The sequence below is a fragment of the Mustela putorius genome, unplaced genomic scaffold (genome assembly GCF_011764305.1).
Source record: "Mustela putorius furo isolate JIRA1106 unplaced genomic scaffold, ASM1176430v1.1 tig00003949_pilon_pilon_pilon, whole genome shotgun sequence".
In the NCBI taxonomy this organism is placed as follows: domain Eukaryota; kingdom Metazoa; phylum Chordata; class Mammalia; order Carnivora; family Mustelidae; genus Mustela; species Mustela putorius.
In genome coordinates this window covers 4,268,823-4,294,104 of record NW_025422093.1, presented here as the reverse complement: position 1 = coordinate 4,294,104, position 25,282 = coordinate 4,268,823, and the positions used below count along the sequence as shown (strand labels likewise).

At 35.0% G+C, this 25,282-nt stretch overlaps 1 protein-coding gene across 4 annotated transcripts in view; it reads right to left on the bottom strand.

The window, feature by feature from the left end:
* The window catches only part of JMJD1C (jumonji domain containing 1C), a 322,492-nt gene that overhangs the window by 185,365 nt on the left and 111,845 nt on the right, over positions 1 to 25,282 (bottom strand). For all 4 annotated transcript variants that reach the window (XM_045069890.1, XM_045069892.1, XM_045069891.1 and 1 more), the window contains exon 2: positions 4,024 to 4,188. Coding sequence is in view for 3 of the 4 variants with exons in the window: in XM_045069892.1 (XP_044925827.1) it covers positions 4,024 to 4,188 (165 nt within the window). In the remaining variant the exon portion in view is untranslated. The remainder of the gene's footprint in view (positions 1 to 4,023; positions 4,189 to 25,282) is intronic.

The following is a 25,282-nucleotide window of genomic DNA, read 5'->3' as shown; positions in this document are numbered from 1 at the left end:
AAGAAAAAGGGAAGTCTATTCAACAAATGGTAATAGGAAAACTAAATATCAACAAACAAATGAAAGAAATTGAACACTCACCTAATACCATAAGCAAAAATTAGCTTGAAATAGAAAAAAGGCCTACATATAAGGCCTAAAATAAGAAAACTCCTACAAGAAAATATACAATAAAAGCTTTATGATATTGGATTTGGCAATGATTTCTTGGATATGACCCCAAAGGCATGGGTAACCAAAAAAATAAGTAAACTGGACTTAATGAATATTAAAAAATTTTGTGCATCAAAAGACACTGTCAAAAGAGTAAAATGGCAACCACAGAATAGAAGAAAAATGTTCACAGAATCCATCTAATAAGGGATTAATATCCAGAGTATATAGAGAACTCAAAGAACTAAGCAAATAAAAACAACCTGATTTAAAAATGGGCACAACGAGGGGGCACCTGGGTGGCTCAGTGGGTTAAAGCCTCTGCCTTCGGCTCAGGTCATGATCTCAACGTCCTAGGATCGAGCCCCATATCGGGCTCTCTGCTCAGTGAGGAGCCTGCCTCCCTTCCTCTCTCTCTGCCTGCCTCTCTGCCTACTTGTGATCTCTGTCAAATAAAGAAATGAAATCTTTAAAAAAAAAAAAAAATGGGCACAATGTGAACAGACATTTCTCCAAGGAAGATAAACTAATAGCATATAAGCACAAGAAAAGATGCTCAATATCCCTAATCATTAGGGAAACATAAATCAAAACCACACCTCACACCCATTAGAATAGCTATTATCAAAACCTAAAACCAAGTATTGCCAAGAACGTAAAATAGTACAGCTGCTGTGGGAAAACAGTATGGCAGTTACTCCAAAGTTTTAAAAATACAACTACCACATGATCCAACAGTTCCACTTCTTCAATTCTCAAAAGAATTGAAAACATGTTCTCAATGAGATACATGTACACCCATGTGCATAGTAGCATAATTCGTAAGAGCCAAGACGTAGAAGCAACATACAGGTCCTCCAACAGACAAATGAATAAATATATTGTGGTACATACATAATGAAATATTATTCAGCCTTTTAAAGGAAGGAAATTCTCATACCGGCTACAACATAAAAATAAACCTCACAGACATTATGCTAAGTGAAATAAGCTAGTCATGAAAAGACAGATACTGGATGGTTCCATCTTTATTGCGATTGTTAGGACAGTCAAAATCCTAGCCACAGAAAATAAAACGGTAGTTGCCAGGAGTTGGGAAGAAGGAAAACTGGAGAGTTGCTATTCAATGGTTATAGAGTTTCAGTTCTGCAAGATGGAGTAAGTTTTGTTTTGTAAGTGGATTATTGTACAACAATGTGAATATACTCAATGCCACTGAACTTTATACTTAAAAATAATTAAGATGGAAAATTTTATATATTAGGCATATTTTACCATAGTTTTAAAAATTCTTTAATTCTATGGTGGGAAAAAAAGCAGAGAAATACTTTATAAGAAAATGTGTCAAAATATGTCATTCTTGGTGATGAAAATAGAATGATTTATGATTTTCTATTTTATACCACTTAGCATTTTCCAACTTTTTAATGTGTACCTTTTTTGTGTAAGAAAAAAAAAAAGCTGAGAGGCGCCTGGGTGGCTCAGTGGGTTAAGCCTCTGCCTTCGGCTCAGGTTATGATCTTAGGGTCCTAGGATCAAGCCCCACATTAGGCTCCCTGCTTAGCAGGGAGCCTGCTTCCCCCTCTCTCCCTGACTGCCTCTCTGCCTATGTGTGACCTCTCTCTCTGTCAAATAAATAAATTAAAACCTTAAAAAACAAAGAAAGAAAAAGAGCTGAATTTTAAAGAGATTACATAAATATTTTGTGAGGTTAAAAAGGTTTTCAACAGAAATAAATTTCTAAAATAATGACAAAAATTATTTTAAACAATATTTTCTGATTAAAATTTTCCCTAAAATCAGTAATTTATGAAAATATAGGAATTAACCTTGATTTTAGTAATTATCTCTAAGACAGGGCAAAGATTTTCTAAAGTTCTATTTATTCTTTAACTATGATACTGAGGTATATTTCCTGGTACTTTGTTATTGCTTCCTCATTTTGAGGCTTTTCATACAAGATTCACATGAATGTCAAGTTTTAGCCAATTTTTTTTTTAAAAGATTTTATTTATTTGACAGACAGAGATCACAAGTAGGCAGAGAGGCAGGCGGTGAGGGTGGTGGGGGGAAGGTGAGGAGGAAGCAGGCTCTCTGTTGAGCACAGAACTTGATGTGGGGCTCGATCCCAGGACCCTGAGATCATGATCTGAACCGAAGGCAGAGGCTTTAACCCCCTGAGCCGCCCAGGCGCCCCAAGACAATTTTTGAGTTAAAGTTTATAAAATTAAAAAAACATGTTAGTCATGGCTTTAAAATCTCCATATTAACAATTCAATATATTCATCCAACAAATATTTCTTAAAATCTAGTGGGTCTCTGTCTTCAGCTTGGGTCATGATCTCAGGGTCCTGGGATTGAGCCCCTCATTGGGCTCTCTGTTCAGCAGGGAGCCTGCCTCCTCCTGTCTCTCTGCCTGCCTTTCTGCCTACTTGTGATGTCTCTCTCTGTCAAATAAATAAAATCTTTAAAAAAAAAAAACTATCATGGATAAAATTATCTTATTTTTTTGCTAAACCATTCAAAGTATCTTACCAAAACTATAGCTCACAGATAGCAGCTTCCATCTTTTGAAATTATATATATTTTCTTTAAAAAATATTATTAGTTCATTTCATTCTTTTTCCCTCCCTGCATTTTCTTTTTAACCACTTATCTCCTCAGATTTTTAAAGGTCTAACTCATTAAAAGAGAAAATGTATAAACAATACAATTATTAACAAAAAAACTATTCGTATAGTTAATTTATGTTAAAAAAATATCTGAAAGTATCTATTCTCATGGTATTTATACCAAATACCTGCAATAATGTTTTAATGGCTTTAAAAATATTTCTCAGATATCAGTGTAAGAACATTATTTCATTCAAACATATACAGCCCAGTGGTTAAACAGATATGGCTTTCTTCCTAATAGAACTATCTTACTTAGTTAGTATGTTTTTCGTTTTCTTTTTTTTAAGTGTGCCTTTTTTTTTTTTAAAGTAATCTCCACACCTAATGTGGGGCTTCAACTCACAACTCAAAGATTAAAAGTTGCATGTTCTTCTGATTTAGCCAGCCAGACTTCCTTAGTATGTTTCTTGAACAAAACTCTAATTTAAACTAGCTGAGAATTTTTAAAAATCTGCATTTCTTAAATAGAACATTTGCTGATATGAAGTAATTTTATCTATTATGTGAACATACAATTTCACATTAAATATCTACTATGATCTACAATGAATTCAGTCAACTTTTATTAATTTTAATAAACCAAGGAAAATTACATGCTATTGATGCTTATAAAAAGCATCTTATTGTCTTCCTACAAAGTCTCAAGCTTGAAAAACTTCCACATTATACACAAACTAGTCAACTATGTTAGTAACCTTTAATCAAATTTATTTATATGTTTCTTCTAACTGGATAGATTAAACTATTTCTAGGCTAAATATTCTAAAGGAGTACTAACAAAAAGGACACATAAAATTGTTTAACAAAATAAAAGCCAGGGTGCCTGGGTGGCTCAATGGGTTAAGCTGCTGCCTTCGGCTCAGGTCATGATCTCAGAGTCCTAGGATCTAGTCCCACATAGCGCTCTCTGCTCAGCAGGAAGCCTGCTTCTCTCTCTCTCTCTCTCTCTCTCTCTGCCTGCCTCTCTGTCTACTTGGGATCTCTCTCTCTCTCTGTAAAATAAATAAATAAAATATTAAAAAAAAAAATTTTTTTTTTAATAAATAAAAGCTATAGTTTGATATTTCTGTCAGATACTTCAGAGCCTCTTCAGGAATAATGTATGATCACCAAGATAAATCTGAACTTATATATAGTTCTTGTTCCTTTAAAACAAACAACTGAGAATGTTTAATAAAACAGGAATAGATCTTACCAATGCAGGCCACTGAATCTGTTTGCTCTTTGATCCCTGAGTCTGGCTAGGGTCGATCCTTCTGGCCCAGATTAAGTGGTATTCCACCAAGAAAGTTGAAAAATCTTCATATACTTTAACCCACTCTCGTTTATCCCATTCAAGATCATCAAATTCCACATACACCTATAGAAAAGAAAACATAAAATTCCATAAGCAATGCAGAATGTGACATATACACATTTTTTAAAAGATTTATTTATTTTAGAAAGAGAAAATTGTGGGGGGAGGAGCAGAGGGAGAGAGAGGTCTCAAGGGGATTCTGAGCTGAGCACAGAGCCCCATGCAGGGCTTGATCTCATAACAATGAGATAGTGACTTGAACCAAAACCAAGAGTTGGATGCTTAACCAACTGTGCTACCCAGGAGGCATACCCCCAAGTAAGTTACTTTAAAATAAAGGCATGGAGCTGAATTAGAAAAGACATTAACAAAATACATTATTTGAATTAACATTTCTCTTAAAATCATTATTTAACTTTCTCATTAACCACATCAGAACTCCCTACTTGTATGTCAAGAAGACTGACCATACATTAAGAAAAGCAAATTACACAATATTAGTCAGTACAGACAGGTTGATACCTACTACAGACATACTAAAGACTATGTGGATGCTGATGATTCTAGAAGCAGAGGTTGGGAAATACTAAATATTTTAGGCTTTGCAAACCGTGTAGTCTCTGTCATACTTGTCTACCTCTGATTTTAGAGTACAAAAGCAGCCACGGATAACATGTAAACATATGGCTTTGGCTTGGTTCCAATAAAACATTCCTTACAAAGACAGGTGGCAATTCAAGAATGGTTCGACATTTAACAGTCAATCAGTGCAATATATCAAATTAACAGAATAGAGGGGAAAAAATCCTATGTGATCATCTTGCTTGACATAGGAAAAGCATCTGACATGCTCAACATGTTGCAGGATAAAAATCCTCCAACTAGGAATAAAAGGAAACTACTTCAAAACAATGATGGTAATACTGAAAAACCCGTAACAGCAAACCGAGTGGTGAAAGCCTGAAAGCTTTTCCTCTAAAACAGAAACAAGGATGTTAATATTTGGAAAACCGAAACTGACTTGCTTACACCCATTCAACCCCCTTCTTCTCCCACATTCATCCTTTTTCACTCAATACCTAAGATGATCTCTTCATAGAGGTGTCTTCCCTACTACATTCTAAGTTTTGTTGGAGACATTCTTGTTTTCTTCTTCCACCTATCTTCTGCTCCCTGACATCTCAAGTGTTTCACTTTCCTCTCATTTAAGTCTGGTTTGTTCTTCTGCCCTCACCCAAGTTCTTTCAGAATGGTTATAAACCCCCTTTCACAGACACTTACCTTTGCACTCCTACAAGCATTTGTTTTTCATACAATTTATTTAGTATAATAATCAGATTCTGCCCTATATTCCTCAAATATAATGAGAATATTTTTATATTATGGCCGAAAAATCACTGAAGGTGAAGCTGTTACAGCATCCAGTACAGTGCTGCATACATGCAAAGTATTTAATAAATATTAAATATCTCCTGACTCTTGAAATCACTAACTTTTAAACATGGACACAAACTGGTATTATGTTTGGTTCTTAAGTCTTTCTGCTCCTGCTCATTAGGAAGCTAGTTAGATGTACTTACCTGTTAGAATTGGGAAAGAAGAATATACTGTTATCTCTGCCAAGTCAGAGCAGGAGCCCAAGTCAAGGAAGGAGCCAACAAAACTGTTGCCTTCTAAAAATGGACCCTAAGGGGTTGAGCTGAGGTCTACCTGATATTATGCAAAGTTTCTAACTATACCAATTTCTCTACCACTTAAAATCTTCTAATAGTATGTAATCATTAAGTTGTGGTGTAAATGGGCTTTTGAAAACTACAGAAAACTGAAGCCAAGACAATGCCCAGGAAAATCTGAGTGCTATCTTTGTTTTCTCCTCACGGACAATAATACAGCCTTACTGACAAGATATTTCAGTCAAGAACCTAAAGAGCCAACATTTTAAACATTTCCCTACCATAAAGGGCATTAACTCAATGTAAAATATTCCAGATGCAAAACCCCTGATAACAGAACTGAAGTTTTCATCATGAAGTGAACTTTCTAAACTCATGGCTTATCTTGCATGGACAGTGTCACTGACAGTTTTAGGAAATCTACCAGGACCCTGAGTACAAAGGAAATGAAATTCTTTTCCTTTGCTGTAAAGCCAACTTACCTTCATATTATCAAAACAGTGAAGTGTTTGAATGTCAATAGATAGATAAACACTAAAATAAGCTAGTCTGTTACTGTTTCATGGATTCTGGCAAAAGACATGAGTCTCCTAAGACTTTATTACTTACAGCAAAAGCTACTTATAACTTACAGCAAAGTCAAAGTGGGCTGCTTGTGTTGACCCCTCATGCCTCCTAAGACCCACAAAAAGGATGCCAAGAGCCCAAACATGAATACCTACGCACACAGAGAATTGTATCACAGAAGAGGAACACTGATCTTGGCCGGGAGAGGGGAGGAGGAGGTCCCTATTTTATATAAATAGAAGCAAGCCTACTATTTGGAGAAGTTATTAGTTCCTCTTTCATTATTGTTCACTGCAATACAACTCTGAGAAATGGCCCAGATAAAGAGTGGTCAGGGTTTCCCATGTCTGGTATATCTAGCAAGAACATGCAGGGATGCTCAGTGCCCATGCTGGATTCTCAATACCAATACAGCTAAGATTTTGCATACTGGCTAACTGAATGAGTATTCTAGCTTTATGGTGTATTGGTATGTATGTGGGGTGAGTCTGGAGCCATAGTTTCTATCAATCTGCAAACCTACCAAAAACACTGTATATACTTAACTTGGCTTTTTAATTTTATATTACTTTATATTGACTCCCACTTCATTCACTTCTATTGGGTACTTCAGCCTGCTTATTTCCTTCTTACTAACTAAAGATACAAGATCCCTGAAGGTAAAGATTAGGGTTCTTTTTTGCATCTCTAGTATCTGGCATGGTGCCTAACAAACTAAAGCACTCAGCAAATATTGTGACAACCCAGCACTGTGTAAAACATATAACGAGTATGAATAAAGGACTAATTTGGGGGGGGGGAGAAAGAAAAGAAAAAAAGGTCCTAAATACAACATGAATACAGTTGCTTCACTTACTAATTAATCACTGCATTCATAATTATGTAGAAAATAAATGGAAGATTTCACTCAGCAAACACTTCTGACTGCAAACTGAGAGGCTAACATTATGCACACTAGGAATTCAGAAATAAGAGATATACATCAAGAATTAACAGCTATGGATATTGTAGGGATTACCATAAGAGTGAAATGATATGAGAAAACGGCTCAGTAAAATAATCCTTAAAAATAATTATTTTCATAGTGAACATTTGGTAAATACTTTTTTTTAGCCCAAGATACGAAACAAGTCATTTCGAAGAACTGGTCTCTAGGTAATTAAAAGACTGTCACATATCTCTTTTAATACATTGTCTTCTACAACAGAGCTCAACACACACAAATTCTCTGTTTTATATATGCATAAAGCAGACACTGAAAGAAAAGCTGTTAGACTGTCAGAGGAACCACTAGCAAAGGTGAAGGAAGTATAAGCAGCAGTCAAGCAATTCAGTTTCTGTTATGTGGCCCCTTAAAATTAACCTAACCTTTAAGCCCTTCAAACACAGGGCGCCTGGGTGGTTCAATCAGTTAAGCACCTGACTTCGGCTCAGGTCGGGATCTTGGGGTCCTGGGATAGAGCCCCATGTCAAGCCCTACATCTGGCCCATACATGCTCAACAGAGAGTCTGCTTCTCCCTCTCCCTCTGCCTCGTCCCCACCCCATTCATGCTCTCTCTCTCAAATAAAAACAAAATCTTAAAAATAAAAAATAAACCATGCAAACACAATTATTATCTAAATGGAGAATGTCTCTTTTCTCCTACATAGTTTGACTGCTTGAAAGTGGCTAAAGGATTCTGGTCACTTGGACACCTACATATACAAAATAATAGCACATTAAAGCTACGAATTATTATTTTTATCTAAATTGTAATTTCAGCCCTGCCACTTTAAGACCTCTCAGCCACAATCTTTATCTGCAAATGTTATACAGTTAATTGGGAAAAGTAATGTGAGTACAGTAAAAATATTAGCTATATAAAAATCTACTAATGTACCAGTTTGAAAAAATATTTCAGATTAGTATGACAGGCATTTTTCGAGCTAAAATTCATCAATAATTATCACAAAACTTTTGAAGGGTCCTTAGATAATCCCTTACTTATTTTCCTAGAACTATGAAATAAAAATAATGACCTTTAACTAGGTAAGCTTGTATTCTCTCACAATATACTATTTTCACTGATATTTATAAAGAAAATATAAAATTACACAGCTTGCCACTGTGAAATCAAGTGATTAAAAACAAATTTAGTTCTTTTTACCTTGATATCAATAATAATACTAATATTATCACACCAACGTGGTATCACCTTTTAAGGCACTCTAAAAGTAGGAGTGATCTGCATGATGTCATGTGAGGATGGTGATGGGCTAACACTACTTAGCTCTAAAGAATCTTTTGTGTTAAAAATGAAAGCGCTCGGGACGCCTGAGTGGCTCAGTTGGTTAAGCAGCTCATGACCTTCGGCTCAGGCCATGATCCCAGTGTTCTGGGATGAGTTCCACATCAGGCTCCTTGCTCAGCAGGGAGCCTGCTTCTCCCTCTGCCTCTGCCTGCCATTCTGTCTGCCTGTGCTCGCTCTCCCCCCCTCTGATAAATAAATAAAATCTTAAAAATAAATAAATAAATAAAAGCGCTCAACTATATTAATATTCCTCAAACTATAGTCTACATTATAAAATCATCATTTCTTTGTACATAAATAAGCATTAGGGAGGCCAGGTAAGTTATGAAGAATCATGAACTAGTTAGTTATAAATGTCTAATTTTATCAGAAGTTTTCTCAATGTTTTTAATAATGCCAATGTTCACTGTCCATTATTAATGAGAGTTTACACCATGAAGTTTTCCCCATTTGTCCATAAAACCTATTATGAGATAGCTAACATAATATTGCTCTATAAAATAGCACTATGGGAGAAAAACAGACTAGTTTTTCCAAAAGATTTACCCATCTACAGATCTATATAAATAATTTGGTGATAACCAATGAGGTGGGGTGCCCAAAACCTGGTCATCTCTCCCCAAATACTGAAAAATTTTTAAGCAGGGGTGGGATCGCCTAGGTGTCTGAGTCAGTTAAACGTCCGACTCTTGATTTTGGCTCAGGTTGTCATCTCAGGGTCCTGCGCTAGCCACATAGGGCTCTGCTCACGGCAGAGTCTGCTCCGGATTCTCTCTTTTCCTTCTCCCTCTGTCCCTTCCCCCACTCGCTCGCTCTCTAAAATAAATGAATAAAATCTGTAAAAAATAAATTTTAAATGTGGTATTAAATTTGTGAGATTTAGAATAACATAGCAAAGTCCTTTAAGACAATTATGTAAATAATGATACACAAATGAAAACACCCAGTTTAGGTCTTTGTTTTTTCAACAGCACCACTGAACAAACTAACGGCTGAATGGCTCATGAGGAAGAAAACTATCAGCAGTTCAGTTTTTCAGTAAAAGGCGGCTTGACAGACAGAAGAGTAATTTCTAGACATTTGAATAACGTGAGAGAGAGAGAGGAGCAGCTTGACCAAACAAAAAGGAAAAAGCCTTTAGGAACTCAAATTCTGAGAGTAAATTAATGAAGAAAGGTTTTCTATAGGTTAAGAAGAAAGGGATACCTAAGAGTGGTTTACATATCTGAAGATATGCAGCATTTGTAATATGTAGAACTTTGCATTTAACTTGGATTTTTCTTGCTTAGATTTTTTAGCATTTGTAATATGTAGAACTTTGCATTTAATGCAAATGCTAACAAATGCTTGTTAGCATTTGTAATATCTCCAACAGAATTTATTTAGAAAAAGTCTCAAATTTTGGTTTTGATCTTTTGAGGCATAATTAGAGATTATATAAAGTATACTGTTTTTATAGAAAAAAACCCACTGGAGGACAATTAAGATACTAAAAATTACTGGAATATGATAAAAATCAGTGCCGAGGGTGAATTAAGAAGGATGAACATTTCTACCTCCTTCCTCTGCATTAGGAGGATTTCTAAATATTACATCATATTTGAAGAATATCAAGTGCTACTTTTTCTGCCTGGGGAAAAGAACTAGGGACTTTCTTTCCACAGTATGTAACAGGGACTACTATACCGTGTTCTTGGCTATAGCCATGTGATGTCTTGCATTAATTGAGCTGCAGAAGATGATGTAATAGGCAGTTAAAACACAAAGCCATCACTGATACTCTTCTTTACAGATTTGCTATTCCAGTTAAATAACTTTCTTTTTGATTTATTTGAGAGAGAGAGGGCATGTACGAGGGTGGAGTCGAGACAATCCTCAAGCAGACTCTCTGCTGAGCATGCTCAATACCAGTACCCTGAGATCATGACCTGAGCCAAAATCAGGAGTTGGTCATTCAACCGATGGAGCCACCAGGCACACCCAGTTGCATAACTTTTCAAAGAGCTGGTCACAGGTAAAACATATTTCTTTGATATTTTACTTTAAAAAATCAAGTATTTGTTTCTTATTTTCACACTACTAAAGATTACTTTTAGTTTCTATTTTTGTATTTTTTTAAAAAATATTTTATTTATTTATTTGAGAGAGAGACAGTGAGAGAGAGCATGAGCGAGGAGAAGGTCAGAGAGAGAAGCAGACTCCCCATGGAGCTGGGAGCCCGATGCTAATTCCTTCCATTTACCTTCTGCAATAGGTTTCTTAGAAAGTTACCAAAGTAATAAAGACTTTCTAAAATATTGTAAAGTAGTAGTAAATGCCCTTTGTTTGTATTATTTACAAGGAACTCAGTAATGGGGACTAGTAACAATTTAGTAAGGTTAAAATATGCTTCTAATTCTTGATCTAACCACTCAAATATATATTAATAAAAGTTATTTGGGATAGAGAAACATGCTACCTATTTTATTAATGAAGATAACTAAATACCAGAAAAGGTGTAGTTTTAGGCAGAAACAAACGTATTTGAGAGAAAATGTACTGAGTTCTAAATATAATATCGGTATGTAGGTAATACTAATGAGTCAAGAAAGATGTTATAAGTTCTATTCACTAAAGGCAAATGCATTTTACCCTAAGGGGAATCATCTCATCTTCACTCAGAACTCATTGACATTAGTAGACAGATAAATCATTCTTTCTAGTCTAGTGCAAAGCAGATTATAAAAGCAAAACAAGAAGAGACTCTTTGGACATGCTTCTGTAGTACTCTTAAGAACCATGAGGGGCTCAGTGGGTTAAGCCTCTGCCTTAGGCTCAAGTCATGATCTCAGGGTTCAGTGATCAAGCCCTGCATTGGGTTCTCTGCTCGACAGGGAGCCTGCTTCCCACCCTCACTGCCTGCCTCTCTGCCTGCCTCTGCCTACTTGTGATCTCTGGCAAATAAATAAGTAAAATCTTAAAGAAACATAAAAATTAAAGGAACCATGCAAAGTTTCATAGTACAGAAACTCTTTTACCCCAGGACCCAAAATTAGTCCTAAAGTAGTATCATCATGTTATAATGCAATATTAAATAGGTTTTCTTTAATTGAAAATACATGCAAAAGGTTAATAAAAACTCTCTCTATATATACTTTCATAGCAACATACATCTTGTCTTTGTACTATGTGACTTTACACAAAAATGTACCATCTGTGTATATTTAATGTCTGTCTCTCCTATGAATGGCACAAGAAAAGTCTACATTCATATCCAGAATAATCATCTAAAATGATGCAGAAATGTGTTTTAGAAAACTTTCATGTAAATGGCTAATACTTATATTCTATAATATTTATTCAGAATTGCCAAAATTCAGAAGCAAGCAAAATGTCTTTCAACAGGTGAAAAAACAAGTTGTAGTGCATCTATACAGTAAACATCACTCAGCAATAGAAAAAAATGAACGCTCAGGTGCCTAGGTGGCTCAGTTGGTTAAGCATCTGCCTTCGGCTCAGGTCATGATCCCAGAGTCCTGGGACTGAGCCCCGGCAGTGGGCTCCTTGCTTGGCAGGGAACCTGCTTCTCCCTCTCCCTCTGCCTGCCACTTCCCCTGCTTGTGCTCTCTCTGTCAAATAAATAAAATCTTGAAAAAAAAAAATGGACTCTCAAGATTATCAAGCCATGAGGACATGAATGCATAAAAATACATACTGCTAAGTTAAAGAAGTTACTCTAAAAAGGCTTTATACAATCCAACCATATGAAGTTCTGAAAAAGGCAAAATTAAAGGGACAATAAAAAGATCAATGGTTGTCAGTGATTTGCTGGTGGGGGAGAGCATATATTTGGAGCACAGGAGATTTTTCTGGACAATATAACAACTATATATGATACTATAATGGCTGACCAATAACACTATGCATTTGTGAAAACCCATAGAATTATGCAACACAAAGAGTAAACCATAATGTAAATTATGGACTTCAATTAATAATGACACATAAGTACTGCCTCATTAGTTGTAAGAAGTTAATAATAAGGGAAAACTGGAAGCATGATGAGGTATACAGAATTTCTGTACTTTCCACCCAAGTCTGCTGTAAACTTAAAGCTTCTTTAAAAAAAAAAAAAAAAAGCTTATTAATTTAAAAAAGAAAGTTTATTCTTTTCATAAAAATGAGCTATGATAATGCATGTAATGCACTCATTCAAAATAACTGAAAAACAAGTGTGTCAAAATGAGATTTTTAGTGCCACAAAAAGGTATGTACTTAGTACATATAGTAAGAGAAAAGAACTGAGGATGGAAAATAACCTCAGAGCAGGGATGCTATGCAGTCCAGTGTCCTTCATAATGCACATTTACATATGTTAAGGAACTAATACAATATCCTTAAAGAATCCAAGGGATGCAAGGTATAGACAAATCATTAAGATACAATATTATTCATAATAAAACCGAACTATAGCCACAGTACCCTTAATGGGGAAAGAGAAGTAGAATTATACATTTATTGCTTTGTTTTTGAAGCCAAAAGTTAGTTAGCTCCAAAAGTACAACAAATTGTCTTCACATTTTAAAACCGATCCAGCAATGGACTTTCTAGAGCCCTATTAAGTAGAGGGCCTAAAGCCAGGTCAAATAAGCAAAGGTATAGTCCACATTTTGATCTTTTCTCCATAGGTTATACTCTTTATGTTTATATAACACAGAAAGAGAGACAGAGAAAGTTCTCTATTCCCCAAAATATGTGAAAGACAATGTAGCAGCCCAGGAAATCTGAATGGTTTCAGATTCAACTGAAGATCAAAGAAACTGAGATGTCAGGAAGTCCACACGATCTCTCTTAGCTAAGCACCAAGGATCTGTGGTAATAATTGCGTCTTGGTACACAGCATATATGGGTGAGACATTTAACACTGGTTTTGCAATGGCCCTTTGTAGTCACACCTATTATCCTTGAACAAGTATAAAATCAGCAAAGCATATGATAAGAATGAAAAATAATTAGGTCATTCTCCTATGGTAGAGTAATTCTAATTGTCTAAAATGCTTGACAAAAATGGCAGGCCCCGTTTTCAATCAAAACAAAAAAAGGGGGGGGCCCTGGGTGGTTCAGTGGGTTTGGCCTCTGCCTGCCACTCAGGTCATGATCCCAGGGTCCTGGGATCAGGCCCTAGCAGGGGGCTCTCTGCTTAGCAGGAAGCCTGCTCCCCACCCCACCCCCCACCACCTCTCTGCCTGCTTGTGATCTCTGTGTGTCAAATAAATAAATAATCTTTAAAAAATAAATAAAACAAAAAAAGGTTTGGAATCTTAAGAGTTTTCTTTCTCTAAAGAGACTAGAATAAACTAAGTATCTACCTCAAAATGGGTGCTTGTCCTTAGTATACGTGTCCTTATTCAGACAGCAGATGTTCTAGTACCACAAAAAAATATTTGTTAGTTTTAATTTTATGATCGGTTGACTTAAATGTTTAAGTGCTACTGAAGTTTCAAGAATCCAGTGGCAGAAATTTTGTTCCCTAATACTTTCTATAACACTTAATGCTGGCACTGTCTTCAGACTTGAGGTTGGTAGGAAAAATCATATAAAATGGTCCAAATAAATACTGAGGTACTGAATAGTTGATTGAAAGTATATAAGTATTAAAGAAGGTCTAAATACCTTTTAATACTACATACTGGTAGTATTTAACTAAATACTGGTAGAATTCTGACACTGAATAAAAAGCTATTTCATTCTGAGAGCCTTTTTTATTTTTTTCAACTTACTAGTATTTAAAAATAATGCCTAGAATCTAATTTAAAGAGTCATATTTGTGTTGGCCTTACATTTCAGGGGATCTTGCATGCCAAGATTATTTTAAAATAGGACAGATTATTTATGGAATCTCCCCTTAGGTATATCCTAACACTTAGAATTGATAGAATAGACCCACAGAAAGAGATGTGATCAAGTACTTCCATTTTTGGTTTTCAAATTTAATTATTTGACTATATCAAGAATTTATTCATTGAGAAATTCTTCTACAATCAATAGAAGTCAAAAGGGATCAAATAAAAAGATGAAATACTGTTTTAAAAAGAGAAAAATTTTCCCTTTATTAAAGTATTAATAGTTTCAATACTATAACTGAGCCTCCAAGTTTTCTAAATTTCTCAACCATAGTGACTTTTCACCTCTTTTATACTTAATCGTCCTAGACCTTATCATTCTCCAAAACTACTCCATATCAGAAATCTTTTTCTTTTCTTTTCTTTTTTTTAATAGAGGGAGGGATGGAGGAAGAGAGAATCTTAAGGGAAGGAGGGGGAATCTTAAGCAGGCTCCATGCCCAGTGTGGAGCCCCATACGGGGCTTGATCTTACAACCCTGAGATCATGAACTGAGCAAAATCAAAAGAGTTGGGTGCTTAACCAACTGAGCCACCCAAGAGCCCCATCTGAAATCTTTAACAATCTACTATTTCCTTTTGTCCCTACTTTCACATTTTCCTTGAGCATTCCATTTTTCAATGTCCACCAACCATTCATTCAGCAAATACTGATAAGGATACCACTCAGTATCTGCAGTCCACCTCTCTTTCAACTCAACCTGAACCTTACATAGTCTCTTATCAGGGCTCAAATTTCCTGGCTTCAAGAAACACTTCAGAAGTCTGGTTTTCAAAAACAATTTTTTTTTTTAAAGATTTTATTTATTTATTTGACAGAGAGAAATGACAAGCAGACGAAGAGGCAGGCAGAGAGAGAGAGGGAAGCAGGCTCCCTGCCGAGCAGAGAGCCCAATGCGGGACTCGATCCCAGGACCCTGAGATCATGACCCGAGCCGAAGGCAGCGGCTTAACCCACTGAGCCACCCAGGTGCCCCTCAAAAACAATTTTCTATCACTTGAACTCAGTCACTGGTCTCTTATCATTTTGCAATGCACTCAAGTGTCTACCAACGCATTTAGTAGTCTATACTGAAATTACTTGTATACTCTCAACTAAATAATGTCAGTTAATGGTACTGATCCAATTTAGAAAATAAGGAATGAAGAACAAAACCGGCATGGTCTCAAGTGATGAGGAACTGAATTCACTATTATAACTCTTCTAGAGTCATGTTTTTTGAGCCATGGTAATTTGGTTACCATTATGGTTTTATAAATTCCTTCAACTATAAAGGCTAATTACCTCATTGCAGATAAAAACTTGAGTTTACAAATATGAGAAAAATACATGAATATCCCTTATCTCAAAATGAAACAATCTATACCTTTGAGGCTGTATACATATTCTGATTAAGTATACCTATAACCTTAAAAGAAATGAAAAATATATAAGGTTTTCTTTCTATTAGGGTGGCCCAGTAATCTAATTTGGTAAGAATGACCTCTGACTGAAGAAGCCGAGACTAAGTACGAGAATTCAGAAACCTGAGAGAGGTACCTTGATTCCTGGAGACTTGGGGTGGGAAGAGCATGTATAATGCTGCATGCTCTTGGTCCTAATCAAAACAGCTGGCAGTATTTTATGATAATAAAAAAAAAAGCAACATACGGAGAAATTTATCAAAATACATTTAGCATGTGTATATGAGAATTGTTAAAATGCTGATAAAAGAAACTGAAGGTCCCAATACAGGACAGATACAGTTGTGTTCATTAATTGAAAGACTCAGTATTAAAAAGAAAATTCTTCCCTAAATTGATCTATAGATTCAATGCAATTCCAATCAAAATCCCTGTAGAATTTTTTCAGACTCTAAAATTTACATGGGAAGGGCACAAAAAATTTTTGAAAAGACAAAAATTTGGAGGACTCATATTGTTTGGTTTCAAGACTCACTATAAAGCTAAAGTAATATAGTAAATATATACTATATTACTATAGTATGTTTGGTTTCAAGACTCACTCTAAAGCTAAAGTAACATAGTAAATATATACCATATTACTATAAAGTAATATAGTAAACAGTAATACAATATAGTAATATGGTATTGCCAAAAACCAGAGACAAACAAATCAATACAAAAGAATGAAGTCCAGAAACAGCCATAAAACACAGGTAAATGATTTTTGACAAATGAACAAATCCAATTCAAAGGAGATATTCTTTTCAACAAATGCTGCTGGGATAATTGTACATTCAATCCGTATTTCATACTATATACAAAAATTAGACCCAGTTTCAGACTTAAACACAGAAAATAAAACTTTTTTGAAGAACAAGTTCTTCCTGACTTTGGGTTAGGCAAAAAATTATTAGAAAGGACTTCAAAAGCACAGACCATGAAAGGAAAAAAATGTGATGAAATTAACTAGATGTCATCAAAATTTAAAAAAAAATTGTGGAAGACTTTAAGAAAATGAAAGAATAGAACACAAACTATAATAAAACGTTTGAAAAAAGACGTATCCAGAATATATACTGTCAAAATTCAACAAAAAGAAAACTAATCAAAAATCATGGGATAAGATTTGAACAGATACTTCACCAAAGAAGATATACAGATGTCAGATAAGCACATGAAAAGATACTCGAAATTATTATTCGTTAGAGAAATGCCAAAAAAAACCCATAATGAGATACCATTACATACCTAATAGAGTGGCTAAAATTTCAGTCATGTGAAATGAAAACTTACATTTACACAAAAATCTGAATATGAATGTATATAGCAGTTTTATTTTTAAAAGACAAAAGCTAGAAACAATACGAATAGGGAATGTATAAACACGCTATCGTATACCAGTATAATGAAATACTTCTTGGCAATAAAAAGGAACCAATGATTGATACACGCAACAATATGGATAAATATCAAACACTTTTAGATAACAGAAAGAAACCTGACTCAAAAGGTTACATATAAATATTATATAATTCTATTCATATGACATTCAGTGAAAGTCAAAACAATAATGATTGGGGATTATTAGTTGTCCAGAGTTAAGAGAGGAAAGGATTTAAAGGTTTGACTACAAAGGATTGATAGCAAAAAGAAATTTTGTGGCAAAATGATTGAATTGCTCTACTGTTGTTCATTGTGGTAAGTTACATTATTATGCATTTGTCCTCAGAACTACTGACCAAAAGCAGTTACATTAATATGCATTTGTCCTCAGAACTGACCAAAGAAAAGGTAAATTTTACTCTAATTAAAAAACAACAAGCTGTAAGTAGAGACTTGAACTGACAAAGAAGCTCAAATGATCATCATTAAAAAAACCAAGCCACTCCCTTCTCCTAAAGGCAGTTGATATAATAGCACTATACCTACTGGGATTATACTACAAAGACTTATACGCCTTTAGGAGTAAAGGATAGAAGAATGAGAAGGCAACTTCAAACGTAGGCTATCTCCTAATATACTGGCAGGACAAAAATGTCTACAACTGTACATTATTATGGTACACGCTGATCCCAGGATTCTCTTTCCTTAAGAGAGAAGAAAAACCTCACTTAGGGAGTCTTCTGACATATCCATTTCCATACTTCCCTTTTTTTGCTTTTAAAAAGGAGGTAAGGGAGAGGAAAGATACATAAAAACACTGAAAAAATATGTAAAAACACTGAAAACTGAGATTAAATATACCTGTACTATACATACTTCCCAAATGCCATGTAACTGTTAATGAAATAGCATCTGTGATAAGAAAAAGCATTAATAGAAGAGCATACCCTGAAATCAAAAGGACATAAATCTTGGGACCGGAAAGTTTACAATATGAAACCCTATTCATAAGCTTGCAATGTTTGGTTTCCAGAGAGCTCTTAGAACGTATATCCCAATTTTTCTAGGAGGAACTAATAATGGTGCCTTTTCGTAATAGGCACAAGGGGGCACTGGAACACAGAGTATTATGTCTTCTAGTACACCTCAGGACCTACCCTAGAACTGGGAGGGTTGTAGGAGAGGAGGAACAGCTAGTATGCATATTGTATCTTCATTTCATAAAATTTTTTTTAGTAGAAGAAAGATTTTATAAGACTGGATTTAAATGTATGCACTTTTCCAGCAAATTCATGGAATGAATTTTTCCTTCTATCAGACCTATTAGTAAGAATTGCTTTGATTTCTTAGTTCTTATAGGTCAGCTATAATTCCTGAATTTAATAAATTACCACAACAAAGGACTTCAAATGAAAATCACTATTATTTACTGATCTCATCTTTTAATCTATGGCTCTACCACAATAAAGTGAAAGTTACGATGTAAGTTCATAAATAATTCTTCAACTATTTAGTATGCTACATTAATGCCTCTAATTTTATATACAGGCATACATTATTTTATATACTTCACAGATATTGCCTTTTTTTTTTTTTAAACTAAGTGAAGGTTTGTGGAATCCTGAGCGGAACAAGTCTAGTGATGTCATTTTTCCAACAGCACTTGCTCACTTCAGGTCTCTGTCACATTTTGGTAATTCTTGGAATATTTCTAATTTTTTCATTTTATTACGTTTGTTATGGTGATCTGTGATGTGACCTTTGATGTTACTAGCGTTAATAGTTTTGGGGTACTACAAACCACACCATATAAAACTAAGAACATAATTGATAAATGTTGTGTAGGTTCTGACTGCTCTACCATCCCAGCCCTTTTCCTATTTCTCTCCCTCTCCTCAGGTCTCCCTAATTCCCTAAAATACAATAATATTGAAATTAGGCCAGTCAATAACACTACAATGGCCTCTAAGTGTTTAAGTGAAAAGATGTCCCTCACCTCTCACTTTAAATCAAAAACCTGAAGTGATAAAGCTTAGCTAGAAAGGAATGCCAAAAGCCAACACAGGCCAAAAGCTAGACCTCTATACCAGTTAGCCAAGTTGCAAATGCAAAGGAAAAATCCCTGAAGGAAATTAAAAGTGCTACTCCAATGAACACATGAATAGTAACAAAGAAAAACCTCTTTAATTGCTGATATGAAGAAAGTTGTATTGGTCTGAATAGATCAAACCATCTACAACATTCCCTGAAGCCAAAGCCAGATTAATCCAGAGCAAAGCCCTAACTCTCTTCAATTCTATTTAAGGCTAAGAGAGGTAAGGAAGCTGCAGAAGGTAAGTCTGAAGCTAGCAGAGGTTGGTGCGTGAGGTTTAAGGGAAAAAAAGCCATCTGCAGTAACATAAAAGTACAAAGTGAAAGAAGCAGCAAGAACTTATCTAGAAGAATATGACAAAAAACCTTGAAAACCCAGAAGATCTAGCTAAGATAACTGATGAAGATGACTACACTAAACAACAGATTTTCATGTAGGCAAAACAGTGAAGATGCCATCTAAGACTTTTACAGCTAGAAAGTAATCAATGTCTGGCTTTAAACCTTTCAAGACAAGCTGATTTTCTTGTTAGGAGCTAATGCAGTTAGTGACTAAATTAAAGCCAGTGCTCACTTACCATTCTGAAAATCCTAGAGTCCTTAATAATTATGTTAAATCTCTTTTGTCTTTGTTCTATAAATGGAACAACAAAGCCTGGATAATAGCACATCTGTTTACACATGGTTTACTGTTATTTTAAGCCCCCAGGTGAGACCAACTGCTCAGAAAAAAATTTTCCTTTTAAAATATTAGTGCTCATTGACAATGGACCTGGTCATTCAGGAGCTCTAATGGAGATGAACAAGATTAATGCTGTTTTCATATCTGTTAAGATAACATCCATCCTGTAGCCCATGGATCAAGGAGTCATTTTGACTTTCAAGTCTTATTGTTTAAGAAATACATTTCATAAGGCTATAGCTGCCACAGATGGTGATTCCTCTGATAAATCTGGACAAAGTAAACAGAAAACCTTCCAAAAAGAATTCACCATTCTAGATGCCATTACGAACACTTGTAATTTATGGGAAGAGGTCAAAACATCAACATTAACAGGAGTTCAAAAGAAGTTGATCCCAACCCTTGACTTTGAAGAGTTCGAGACTTCAGCAGAAGTAACTGCAGATGTGGTGGAAACAAGAAAAGAACTAGGAAAGGAGCCTGAAGATAGGACTGAATTGTTGCTATCTCATGATAAAACTGAATGAATGAGGCTTTGCTTCTTATAGATGAACAACAACAACAAAAAAAGTGGTTTCTTGAAATGGAATCTACTCCTGATGAAGATGCTGTAAAGACTTGAAATGACAACAGAAGATTTAGAATATTAATAAACTCAGTTGATAAAGTAGCAGCTGGGTTTGAGAGAACGGACTCCCAACTCCAAAAGGAGTTCTACTATGAGTAAAATGTTATCAACATTACATGCTAGAGAAATTCTACTTGAAAGAGTCAACTGATGTAGCAAACTTCACTATCTTACTTTAAGAAACTGCCACAGTCACCCAACCTTCAGAAACCACCATTCTATTGATCAGTCAGCAGTTATCACCAATGAGGCAAGACCCTCTACTAGCAAAAAGATTATAGCTAGCTGAAAGCTCAGATGATGGTTAGCATTTTTTTAGTGATAAGGCAAGTACATTGTTTATTTTAGATATAGTGCTATTACAGACTTAATAAACTATAGTGTAAATTAACTTTTATATGCACTGGAAAGCCAAAAAATTCATTTGGCTCACTTTATTGCACTATTTACTCTATTGTAATGATCCAGAATTGATTCCACAGTATCTCTGAGGTATGCCTGTATATGAAATGCTATTTTGAAAAATCTAATTTTTTTGTAGAGACAATAACATAATGGGATTCCCATGCCCATTACCCACCTTTAACAATTTTTATCTCATGGTCAATCTTGTTTCAACTAAAAAAAAGATATATTATTTCTGCAAAATTATCCATTATCAGTCAGTATTCAAGTTTCCCAGCATAGACTTTTTTCCTTTTCAGTTTGTTCAAATTAAGATTATAAATAAGTTCCATTTATTGCTAGTCATTGACATGAAACTTACATCTCTTTTTTATCTTTAAGGTTTTACCTCTTTTCCTCCTGCAATGTCTTTGTTAAAGAAATGAAGTCACTTGTTCCATGCAAACTTCAAATACCTATATTTTGCTGACTATACCCCTGAGACATTTTTTAATTCCTCTTGTCCTTGTTTTAATTTTCTGTAACTGTTGAATTTAGAGTTTTAATCAAATTCTGAATTCACAGAGAAGCCAACCTCATATGCAGTACTGGGTTTCAGCAAGGGGCATATGCATATCGCGTTCTATCTGTGGTAATAGCAGCCACCAATGAGTGACAACTAAATGGAGTATTTCACTGAGAGCTGCAAAGAATGCAGAGAAAACATGCAAAGAAAGCAAAGAATGACATTCTAATTTTATTATGCCTTCATTATTTACTATATCTATAATATGTCTAGTAAGTGAAAATTCTCATTAATCTTTGGTTTCCAAGAAGTACCTTGAACAGAAAAGGAAGAATACTTGGTTTTTATTAGTTTTTTCTTTTCAGCGTAACAGAATTCATTGTTTATGCACCACACCCAGTGCTCCATGCAATATGTACCCTTCATAATACCCACCACCTGGCTCCCATAACCTCCCACCCCCCACCCCTTCAAAACCTTCAGGTTGTTTTTCAGAGTCCATAGTCTCTCATGGTTCACCTCCCCTTCCAATTTCCCTCAACTCCCTTCTCCTCTCCATCTCCCTATGTCCTCCATGTTATTTGTTATGCTCCACTAATAAGTGAAACCATATGATAATTGACTCTCTCTGCTTGACTTATTTCACTCAGCATAATCTCTTCCAGTCCCGTCCATGTTGATACAAAAGGTGGGTATTCAACCTTTCTGATGGAGGCATAATACTCCATAGTGTATACGGACCACATCTTCCTTATCCATTCGTCCGTTGAAGGGCATCTTGGTTCTTTCCACAGTCTGGTGACCGTGGCCATTGCTGCTATAAACATTGGGGTACAGATGGCCCTTCTTTTCACTACATCTGTATCTTTTGGGTAAATACCCAGTAGTGCAATTGCAGGGTCATAGGGAAGCTCTATTTTTAATTTCTTAAGGAATCTCCACACTGTTCTCCAAAGTTGCTGTACCAACTTGCATTCCCACCAGCAGTATTAGTTTTTTAAATAAAAGGTTAGTATTTTAAGCTCCCGGAATGGTAAAAAATGATAATGTGTTTTTTAGGCGAGGGATCATTATAAACTCTCAGATTTAAGTAAATGTAGCATGCTTCAAATTTCTGTAGTTGTTCATTTCTATTCTTTTTCTGTTTATTTATTTTATTATTTTAATTTATTTGTCAGAGATTTTATTTATTTGTCAGAGAGCGAGAGAGCACAAGCAGGTAGAATGGCAGGCAGAGGTAGAGAGAGAAGGAGGCTCCCCATTGAGCAAGGATCCCAATTCGGGACTTGATCCCAGGACCCTGGGATCATGATCTGAGCCAAAGGCAGCTGCTTAACCCACTGAGCCACCCAGGCATCCCTGTTTATTTCTATTATTGTCAAATTTTTCCATCTTTGGCCAGTGAGCGCCTCTTTAATTAGTTTCTGAGTCTTTTAGACAGAGCTTAGTAGTCTTTAATAGCTTTCCCACTTCTGATATAACAAAATATCCGAGGATCATCTTGTCCATCTCCTGTCCCAGACCTGAAATTAACCATATATCCAAGGAACTTTAGTACTTTTCATTCAATGGGAAACAGCTTCCACAGACAACAGTCTGGGTTCTAAGGAATGCTCATTTCACCTTTTATTGTGGTAAGAGTTAGTGTAATTTTATACTGATATATCCAAATAAAATTCTATTTAAAATTTTGATCCTATATTTCTATTTCTCCCTTTTCCCAACCTGTATGTGATTCCTGTTACACAATGTCACCAAATAATTAAAATCATTTGCCTTATGGCACAATATATATACAACAATTTGGGAATAATAACAACACTATGATTAATGAAAACCATTTAAAGTTTTTATATTGTTCTTCTGTCCTCAGGGTATAATCTACCCAGCATGTATAATCAAATTATTGTGTTTTAAAGTCACTTAAAATAGTTTCTTCCTATAATTATACCACTTAGGCTTCCTTCTTTGTCTCATTTTGCTTTCACTTTTTTTGTTTCATTTTTGCTTTCACTTTCACATTTTGCTTTCACTTGTTTTTTAAATAATTAAAACTTATTTTAGAGTTATGTAAAACATTTACATGGTTTAAACATCACACCTAGAAAACAAGGTATATTTGCAGAACTCTAGCTATTCCTTCTATTTCCTGTTCCCTCTAGTGGAATAGTTTTGTTTTTATTTTTTTAAATTAATTCCTAAATTAAAAAAAATAAAATTAGAAATGTATATACATATAAATATATTTAAACAGTAACATACTTATTAGTTTTACTGCACAATAATATAAATTGTCTGTCAAATTTGCTTTTACACCCATATAATACTCCACGGGATAATAATAAATATTGTATGCAATGAAAACCCTACTAATGAATACTTGTGTCCTTTCAGTCTTTTGCTATTACAAACAGAGCTACAGTGAATGTAGACGTGTACATATGTCATTTTGTATTTATGCCACCCTATATCTGGGATAAATTTCTAGGAGTGAGATCTACTGATCAAAGAGTAGATGAATATTTAATTTAGCTAGATAATGCCAAATTTCCCAATACACGAGGTTGTACTACTTTGTATTCCAATAGACAAGGTCTGAGAAAGTGCCTATTTTCCACAGTCTCACCAAATGGGTATGTTGCAATTTGAAAGGAGAGGGGAAGTGAGGAAGAACCGGACAGGTGAAAATTATTACCTCAGTACCGTTTTGTTCACCTTTTCCCTTTTACAGGCTATTTCATTGATCTACTCTTTGTTGTGGGGGGAGGGGCAAAGGGCAAGGCCACCCCCCAGTGTGGAGCCCAACACAGAGCTTGATCTCATGACCCAGAGATCATGTTCCAAGCCACAATCAAGAGCTGGATGCTTAACCAATTGAAACACCCAAAAGACCCACACTGATCTACTCTTCTCTTTTTTCCTGCCATATTCATAGCTGGGTTTTATTTGCCCTTATTTTTCTCTCTTAAGGTAAATCCCTGGGTTATTGATTATATTTTCCATCATTTCTAATATAAGCACTTAAAGATATAAATTTCTCTCTAAACCCTGAAGATGCATCTATACATTCTGTTATGTGCATTATATCATTCAGTTTGAAATGACATCTAATTTCCCTTGTGATTTCTTCTTTGACCCACAAGTTGTGGGTATCGTCTAATAACCAAACATTCGAATGACATCATACTGTTATTATTCTAGTTTAATTCCACCATGATCCAAGTCCAACACTCTTGTGTTACTTCCATCCTTTTAAATTTATTTAGAATTATTTCATAATCCAGCATATGGTCTCTTTTGATAAATATACCATGTGCACTTGAAAAGAAACTGTATTATTGCAGCATGAAGTGCAGTGATCCAAAAATATCAATTAAATCAAGATGAATGAGAATGTCAAATCTTTAATGTCTTTGCTAGCTTTTTATGTAGTTATTCTATCAACTGCTATAGGAAAGGTATTAAAATTTTCCAACTATGACTGCAAAACTGCCTATATTTAAGTTCTACAATTCTATAAAATTCTACTTGAGGTATTTTGAAGCTATGCTATCAGGTACACAACTATTTGTCACTGTTATGTCAGAATTGTGACCAAGAGATA